The sequence below is a fragment of the Lotus japonicus genome, chromosome 1 (genome assembly GCF_012489685.1).
Source record: "Lotus japonicus ecotype B-129 chromosome 1, LjGifu_v1.2".
Classification (NCBI taxonomy): domain Eukaryota; kingdom Viridiplantae; phylum Streptophyta; class Magnoliopsida; order Fabales; family Fabaceae; genus Lotus; species Lotus japonicus.
The window spans coordinates 33,760,303-33,769,695 of NC_080041.1; the positions used below are offsets into that span (position 1 = coordinate 33,760,303).

General features: G+C 39.6%; 1 protein-coding gene across 1 annotated transcript; it reads right to left on the reverse strand.

The window, feature by feature from the left end:
- Nucleotides 1-1,600: 1,600 nt before the first annotated feature.
- On the reverse strand, nucleotides 1,601-6,868 carry LOC130734475 (uncharacterized). The gene is made up of 7 exons (XM_057586917.1): nucleotides 6,503-6,868; nucleotides 6,317-6,419; nucleotides 4,881-5,963; nucleotides 4,234-4,296; nucleotides 3,908-4,125; nucleotides 3,214-3,332; nucleotides 1,601-1,946 (listed from the first exon to the last, which is right to left on the reverse strand). The coding sequence occupies exons 1-7, from the start codon at nucleotides 6,542-6,544 to the stop codon at nucleotides 1,841-1,843; spliced, it is 1,734 nt and encodes a 577-aa protein (XP_057442900.1). The 5' UTR covers nucleotides 6,545-6,868; the 3' UTR covers nucleotides 1,601-1,840.
- Nucleotides 6,869-9,393: the final 2,525 nt, after the last annotated feature.

Genomic DNA, 9,393 nt, shown 5'->3' on the forward strand with positions numbered 1-9,393 from the left:
GTTTTATAAGGAGGAAGGAGAGCAGGAGAAAGGATGCATGTTTTGCTGGTGAGAATTAGGTTATGAGAGAATATCTCTCTGGTGAGGAGTCGCAAACTCTGGAGTATTTTCCATTGTAGAGTCTTGTGCTCATCTTTTCCTTTCATATTCAATTATAATCTACCTCAGAAATTCTGAGTTCTATCATTGGTTCGACCTGCCGAATTCGAATTCTTCCAACCACCGCCGCGCGCTACAGACCCTGCAAAAACTATTCATCAGGTACTATTCACCCGCGAGCACTGTTCATCCCCGAACATTGTTCATTCAGATTTGTCCATAAACCTATCTTGGTGTGTTGTTGTCCATGTCACCGAAGATGTCTGACAGAGTTTACGCGTTAGAGGAGCGTATGTCGGTGATGGAGGCTTCTATGCTGCAATCCTTGGTAGAATTCCGCCAATCCATACTGTTGGAGTTTACAAAATTGCGCAATGAGCGTCAGGAGGAGACCTCAGGCTCTCTACTCTTGGAGGACTTTGCAATAGAGTACAAAATGGCAGTGAAGAAGGTGGAACTGCCATCGTTCGATGGTACAAACTCGGTTGGGTGGATCACCCGTACTGAGACATACTTCAAAGTACAAAGGACGTCTGAGGAAGTGAAGGTGTGTTTGGCCAAGCTGGGCATGGAAGGAGCCACAATCCTCTGGTTCAATCTCCTTTGTGAAATAAAGAAGGTTTTGACTTGGGTCAAACTAAAATGAGCTTTGATAGCCCGTTATGGTGGTCGCCAGAGTGACAACCCTTTTGTAACGCCCCGATTTCTCGAGGGTCACTTTAGTAACCTTTTCAAAAACGTGGGTGAATTTTTGCCGAAATAAAAACCCAAACACTCCATAACGGGCAGGTGAAAAACATGTGTGAAGTTGTTTCCTCAGCAAGTGAGCAGAAGGAGCAAGGAAATTGGGGTGTGTTTTGTAAAATTCTCCTTTTTTTTTTTTCAGATTCTCCTTTGATAGGATTCTGCTTTTCAGCACCTTCCAAGCTAGTGACAGAACATTTGAAGGGGCTTTCAAGGACTAGAGAGTGCGAAACACTTTGTCATTAGGCTCCACTATTGCTCCTTGCAGAATTAAATAGGCAGACTTAACAGAGAAATGGCCTCTTTCTTCTTCGGTCCAAATCCAATCATCTGAAAGAGTAACTGAACACAAGGTTCAGAAATTCAGTCATCAAAATCACCTCTCTATCCAGAATTGGTCTACGCCATATAAGCTCCCAACGCCAAGAACCATTTACCCATTTTTATTGGAACAAGCACAAATTGTAAATGTCAGTCAAGAGGAGCGTTTGAATCAGGTCCACATGTTCTCAAGTGGCTTCCCGAAGGATAAAGCTAGATAAGCTATGAACATTTACATTCATTGTTATGATTTATTGGAGACGATTACTTATTCTTCCCTCAATGCCAACAGAGTGGACTCTAGCGCATTTACATCAATGCAAACTCCCCTTATTTCTCTGCTTTTTAAGTTTATTTCTTTAAATTAGATTTTTTTAACTTCAGACTTTTAATAAACGAATGTTAATAAAAAACATTCGGTGACGTTTGGCAAAAGTTAAAAAAAGAAAACAATTAATTCAACAGCTAGTGTTACAACCATACCATGTATTACACCAAAGAAGAAGAAAAAATCATAAGTATTATTATGATACCTAGTGTTAGTTCATGAGAACCTAGGCTTTAGCTTCTCTACATAACCATGACAATTACTTTTTCTTTTTGGTTCTTGACGGATATCATCACTCGTTCAAGATACGGTTGCAACGCTATGTATTAGATAAACGTACAAACTCTGTCACATGCAGGTTAACTCTGACAACAGAAAATTGCATGTTGAATATATGGAAGCTGCAGCTGCATTAACCGCTAACTCTTTCTCCGAGCTATCTAATTGTGAGACTCTGCACATTATAGAACATCATAATTGTCAGCTTTGTGAGTTGTGACAGTAAGCTTCGCTCTATAGGCTATAATATAATAGGTTTATACATTGGCAGATAATTATGTGCAAATTATAATGCTGTCAAAGGTAAAGACTGAGATAAAGCCAATATATTGACACTGTTTGTTTAGGGGTGTTTTGGAATGAGGGAAGTTGATAGGAAGAAAAATGAGTGAAAAATAGTATGTTTATATGTTTGGACTTTGGAAGATGCATGAAAGAGAGGGAAGGAAAACATTGACCAGTTTGCTTGAAAAATTCCTAGTTGCAGTACAATTCAAGACACTAGAGCTAAGTGAGGCAGCCAATTTTATAAGCTTCTTTCCATTAGTGACTAAGAAGAACACTACTTATGCAATGCACAGGATGAAATTTGACCATAGGAAGTTATGTAAATTGAAAGCATCTTCTAAGAGACCTCTATACTCCATATGCAAAACATGGCTATCAAAATGATAAAAAAACAAAAAATACCTCTTCTCTTTCAGAAACTCTACTTCCTTTCAGAAGAAGCAAAAGTAGAGAGTAAAAAGCAAAAAGCAATCATGTACATCAACAATATGTCTAGTATATCGTCCAGCTAAATGTAAATTTGTCATGTCAGGTATCAACATGACATTGTTGCTAAGCCCCAAGTTCACACACCTAACAGATGCATATTCTTGCCACTTAATATGACTACACAGTCTGCAGTCAAACTTTTGAAGTTGGATTCGTTAAAACAAATTTCTTCAATAGACTTCCAAACATCAACCTCTCTTACTATTTTACACAACAAAATACTTCCCTTTATTTTCTTATTCCTTAAACGTATTATCACAATTTGTGAGTCATTACTTTCATTAACCAAATATCCCAATATCTTAAGTTGTTGGGTGAAGACACGAGAATGGTTTTATATTATAATTCTAACACACCTCTTTATGCAACCACTAAGCTTGAAGCATGGACGATGCACAAGCTCACATACCTTGAGCTAAAACTCAACTTTTCTTTTTATTAGAATTATGGGGGATTGGGGGCAATAAAGATCGAACTCTAGACCACTTTGTTATAAAGGCTATGACATATGTCATGAACTACCTATCCCAAAAGCTTAAGCCATTAGGTGAAGATACTATACTTCTAACAATCATAATGTAAATATATGGATATCGAAAAATCATCCTGTTCCAATTTAATAGCACAATGGCGTATAAGCTTATATCATGTATTAACACATTTACCTGGAGTCATTTTCTGAAGTTCCCAGCTCTGGTAAACCATAAACCTTGCTCCAGTTTACAAGTTGCAGACCCTGACCACATAGTAATTGCTTTTCTTTTACTTGATTCAACCAACTTTCCTGAAATTATGAACCAGGAAAAAGTTTAGATTTAGATGAAGAAAAAGCACGCAAACTCCTTTCTCCTTAATTATGTAATCAAATGAAAGAACCAAACAACTTGGAACCTTCCTAGCTAGCAGATCTCGCCATGGACACATCTAAGTATCCACCTTACACAAGGAAGGAGAGAATTGTATGAAACTTAAATAAAATAGACCCTAAGCTTTGCAGGCATGGTCTGATGTTAAAATGTACCTTCAACTTGACTGTTCCAATCAATAATTAAAAAGTGATACCTAGTTTTCATTATACTTCCTCAAGGTTTTGTACAATAAAGGACGATAACAAGAAAAAGTTTTTATTTTTCCTACATAAAACTTTGACAAAAAGAAAAGTAGGGTGACATTTAGTAATTATGAATAAAAACATACTAATTGAAAATGAAAATAGAAAACAAACCAAACACTAACTTATTATTCTTGCATGTACACGTGTAAATTCAGAGCGTACCTTTAGCATAGCTTGAACTAAAAAAAAGTCTAAAATAAACCTTAAGACCATGAAAAAAAATGTTCTGCCTGTTTTGCACTCACAAGTTGTTTTTCTTCTTCTGAAAGTGCTTCATCCATATGATCAAACAAAGCACTCCACCTAGCCCGATGCAATTCTGCTGTTTTGCAAGTGGGAAATCCAGCAGACATGTTCGCAGCATAAGGATCATAATCCTGGCTATTTGCAAATTCCTTCGATATAAGAAAAGGTAACTCAGTTGAGATTACAGATCGAACTCTCTTCCTACTGCGACGTAAAGCTGGAAGTGTAGAGAAGAGTTTAAAAACCATATGTAAGTAGTATAAAAACAACATGTAAAGTAGTTCCCTCTCCAAAACATGGTCAAATGAAATCAATAAGGCATTACCTGAAAGACGACCTTTGATGTCTTGATGTAGAAGCTCCAACCATTGTGAAGCAACAGTGGCAGCTGAAAAACATAAAAGCACCAATATCAGTAAAGGCCCAAACAAGCATTTATATCAGCTATGGCTATTGTTTCTTTTGTAGCTAAATCTATATGGTACATATTCTATGAAACAACCGACTCCGACACCGGACAAGACACGGCTAACATAAAAAATGTAGGACACCGCATGCACACACAAACACACAAGTGTCTGACCAACAAGAGGACTTGGCATGAGGTGTCAGAGCTGAAGGAAAAAAATATTTTGCTCAAACACCGCAAAAAGGTGTCTGGTGTCTGACACGTGAAGTACAAATGTCGTACGGGTGTCTATGCTTCATGCATATTGACAAGCTGAAACAGTGATGCACAACAACATTTTTAGGACCAATAGCATGATTTCTAAACTAGTATGATGTAAAAAATAATTTTTCTAATATATCATTCCATCACTAGCTTTCAGACCCCAAAAAGTAAAAAGAATTGATCCCTTCCTATCTCTAAGCATAAGATGAAATGCTATCAAGAACAACAATGAAAGAAGACAAGGAATTAAAACTGGAAAAAAATAATAGAAGTAAAAGAATGAAGAAATGCCTACGAGCCTTTTAGGGAAAGAGGGGAAACCATCATGACATTTGATGATTCCTCGTTTGAAAATTTGGTAGAACTCCCTGATGCCTTCATCGAAGATGACAATTTCAGTGTTAAAATATCATCTTCTGTGACATAGCTTGTCTTTGATACACAACTTTTAAGACTGGCTTTCTCAATAGAATTTGTGTCGTGGTCACAAACATTGTCCTCCACAATGCAGGAGGAATCATTCATTGCCACTGGACCCTTTTGTGCTTGTCTAATCCCTGAAGAGTAATGAAAGGTCCCTTCTTCATGAGGAAAAGAAAGCTGATGTTTACCCGCATCATTCATATGCTCGAGGTCCCTTTTGCTAACTCCTATACTTCCATTCATTCGATGTGTTGCTTGCTTGCTCCCTGAGCTGCTATTTTCATGCTTTTCAGACCTTACAAGAGCTTCAATAATTGAATGGACCTGTTTTCTGTTTCTCACATGATTAATAATTCCAGGGTTTAGATCATTCAGCAGTCCACTCGGAGCCGCAATCTTTGTAAATCTGTTCACCTGTTCTCTCTTTGCGATTTCCATCTTTTTCTTAAGCATCTCATTTTTACATTTCCTCCCACGTGGCTTCGGCATCGGGATTCCTCCATAGGTGGATGAAAGAAACCCATTTTGCTTCATCTCCTTCCATATTCTCATTGAATCTTTTTCTTCTAAAGGTCCAATACAGCTCCCACTCTCAGACACATCCTTTGCCTTAACGCGGCGGCCATATCCTTTGTGAGAATCCCCACGTTCCACATTTATAGAGCTAGTATCATCTTCTGCATTGAGATCCACATCAATTCCTCTTGTGCTTACAAAATTACCACCTTGTTGCTTCTCAGACAACGACTCTTTAGCAAGATTCTCATCACTTTTACCCAGAGACAAACCTCTGGCACCGCAAGCTTCAGTATTAAGATCCAGAGTTTTCTCTTCTTCAGAAGCATTTATGTCCACAGTTACAGGGACCTCAGTAATTTGTGACATCTCTTTGTCACCAAAGGAACTCTGACCACTGTTTTCTTTATCGTCCGTAAATTCCGAGGCGCGAGATTTAGTCTCTGCACCACAAATGCAAACACAAATCATACACTAAAATAAAACCCCATCAGGGAAATTCAAACAGGTATAACTGTAATTGAAAAGAAGAAAAAAAAATTAATCTTGTACCCTCCACCATGTAAACAAAAGCACAAGATTGAAACTTCCAAACATGTAACTGTAAAACCTAGTTCAAGTATTCAGATGCTAAAATCTTTCAGAACACAATTGCGAAATTGGCCGTAATTGAAAAAAGCTTCAACCTTTTGCTCTCGGCGATGAAAACAAAAGCACAAGATTGAATTTTCCAAACATGTAAGTCCAAAATCCAGTTCAAATTTACAAAATTGAAAACCAAAATCATGTAAATTACCCGCGGAGTGAACAATGGATTGAAGATCTTTCATTTTGATCCGTTTACGAGCGTGGTCATGATTCTCTCCCAAATGGGTACTACCACGCTTCTCTCCCATAACCTAAACAAACGAAAAGGGTGAAAATTGATTCAGATTTCACAACAACAATCGAATCGAACCCAAGAAGCTTCGAAAGAACGAACCTTGGAGTGCGAGGCTAATCCCGAAGAGCATTCCTCATCCATTGCAACATTCGATCGATGAATTGAGAGTGGAAGAGGGGAAAAGCGAAGAAATTGAGTGGGTTAGGGTTTCGAATTGGATCTGGTTGTGAGTGAAGAGTGAAAATAGGGAAAGAATGAAGGAAGAGAGAGAAATTGGAAGTGATTTGAATTGGTGTGAGTGTGAGTTGAGGAGCGCGCTTTCAAATGTTGCCTCCTTGTCTGTGAAATGAATCATGTGGGAGACTAAATAAAGACAGTGATGTGGGTTCGTTTGATTTTGTTCAAATTCATTCGAATATTTGTAGGTTCGAGAACTTGGAGGGAAGGAGACAAGGGGAGAACATCTTGATACCAAAATGGTTTTTTTCACTTTGAGAAGGAAAAAGGTACTATTTAATTCCACACAAAAAAGTTTTCAATTAGGGATAATGTTGTCTTAACATTTCATTTCAACATCCTTAAGAGTATTTCCAAGGCTAGTTATTATTTCTTAGTTCTTAGTACTATTCATGTGGGTCTGTATTGTTACATGTGTGTTGGCCCAAAAATATTTGGCCCAAAGCCACATGGGCCCGTCGAAGAAATGAGTCCAGGAAAATCAGGAAAGATGCTAAGTTAAACTGATGGCACAATTCGACGAAGCTGACGATGGAGGCAGTTGCTATTTGAACGGGCAAAATTGGCACGTGCACAATACACATGTTGCAACAGAAACGGTTAGAGGAGCGTGCTTCCATCCACGATGCAGGCGAACGGTTGAGGTACACCCCTCCCCCACGATGTAAGAAGCTTCTAAAGTAAGTAGGAGATCGTGGATCACTAAGCCCACTAATTCATCCAGCGAGAAGGAAAACCGCCAAGGACATGTGAAGCAATGAAGCACTATAAATAGGAGAAGATCATTCCGAAAAAGGGTTCCCAACTCAACTCCCAAAAATTCACTAAAAAGCTCACATGTTCGCATCAAAGAGACTCAATGAGCCTAACGTGACCATGAAGGAGTATGTTGCAGAACCAGCCATTTAAGATTCCTGCTTTTTATGCTTTCAAGCTTTGTGTTGTGTTTATTTGGTTTCCTGTCGATATTTTCTCATTTGATGTAATTTCCAGCTTTTCGATTTATTTCGTGTAACTTTCTTTTAACTTAATGAAATTCGACTTTCAGCCCTTTTGATTGTTTGTTTTGATTATTCCAAGTTACTGAACTCACTCATTGACACTTGGTTGTCGAAAACTCATATTTCACACACAGCACTTTGACAAGACGTTTTCCCAAAAGAACCCTTAATTCCCACAACTCTTAAACTTTTTCCAATCAAATTCAGAGAATGTTTGTTTACCAAATATCACCGTAAACAAATTGGCACGCCCGTTGGGACCATTTTTGTGAAAACTAAGTTTTACAGAAGTGTTTTGTGTGTTGCATGTTACTTGTTACCTGTTCTCTGCTTGCGTGAGTTATTTTTATGCACTTGAGGAGTGGTAGAACTGTAAGTATGGCAAGCAATCGAGGTAGGACCTCCCCCCAAGGATCCAATGTGGTTAATCAGAGTAGTCCTGGTGGAAGCAGCGGTAACAATAATGAGGAATTATCCTCCGGTTTAAGTTCTGGCACCGCCACGCCAACTCAAAGTCTAGCGGTTTCCGCAATGGCGGAAATGCCCATTCCAACGACGGTTCAGGCAGTGGCACCCTCAACGGTAACAAGAGGAGTGGCCAATGTGCCCCGAACCTCGTTTATGCCAAATGTCTCTCTATCTGCGAGAGACATGCCTTTTGGCATGCCCGCATCTTTGATGCAGGGCTTGCAAGGTAATTATTCGACGTTTTCTGATAACGTCCTCCCCTTTGGGGTACCCCCTTTTGGGGCAAACGGGACAATGATGAACTTGGGAAGTCGAGTAAGCCCTCCTGGCTTCACCACAGGACAAAGTCCACAAGTGTACTTGCCCACGGGCATGAACTCAGGGTCACTTTAGGCCATCAAGCAACAAGTCGACGATAGTAACCATGAAATGGTTAACATGCTATCTCGACAGATGGGAGAGATTATTAACCCTCTGATTCAAAATACGAATGCCAATAACCAGCAATTGGCTCATCAGATGGGGCGCTTGGCCACAATGTTAGGGCTCAAGTCGAAGTCGCACCTCTGCCAGGGATCGAACAAATCCCGCCTGTCGTGATTCCCGCGCATAGACCTGTGCCAGCATACCCAAACGTAGGGGAAAACCCCTTGTTCGAGGAGAATGGGGGAGTGCATCAACCACCCCAAAACCTTTACGTGGTGAACAGGAATGAACATGCTGATGGAGTTTTGGAGAGAATTCGACACCAGAATGCTGGGGGGCAGCAGAATGTTGCTGCCATTGTCGAATAATTGTTAAACCAACATGGTTTCAATGAGGGCTTTGCGAATAGGCCCCATTTTGTCTCAGCCTTTACTGAAGAGGTTCTTGAAGCCGAGCTTCCTCGAGGCTGGAAAGTCCCTAAGTTCACTAAGTTTTCAGGAAACTCGGGAGAGTCCACGGTAGAGCATGTGGCTAGGTACTAGATTGAAGCTGGAGACTTAGCCATTAATGAAAATCTGAAAATGTAGTATTTTCCTAGTTCTCTAACGAAGAACGCATTCACGTGGTTCACAACCCTTGCCCCAAGGTCAGTTCACACTTGGGCTCAATTGGAAAGAATCTTCCACGAACAATTCTTTAGGGGGGAGTGTAAGGTGAGCCTGAAAGATCTGGCTAGTGTCAAGAGGAAGAATGCAGAGTCCATTGATGATTATTTAAATAGGTTCAGAATGCTGAAATCTCGATGCTTTACTCATGTCCCAGAACATGAGCTAGTTATCCTGGCTGTAGGTGGTTTAG

Excerpts from the sequence above, each read along its gene's own strand:
- LOC130734475 (XM_057586917.1), bottom strand. The coding sequence starts at position 6,544 with ATGGATGAGGAATGCTCTTCGGGATTAGCCTCGCACTCCAAG. Across the intron at positions 6,420-6,502 it reads GATTAGCCTCGCACTCCAAG|GTTATGGGAGAGAAGCGTGG; the intron begins GTTCGTTCTTTC and ends TCGTTTGTTTAG. Across the intron at positions 3,333-3,907 it reads CAGAAGAAGAAAAACAACTT|GAAAGTTGGTTGAATCAAGT; the intron begins GTGAGTGCAAAA and ends TCATAATTTCAG.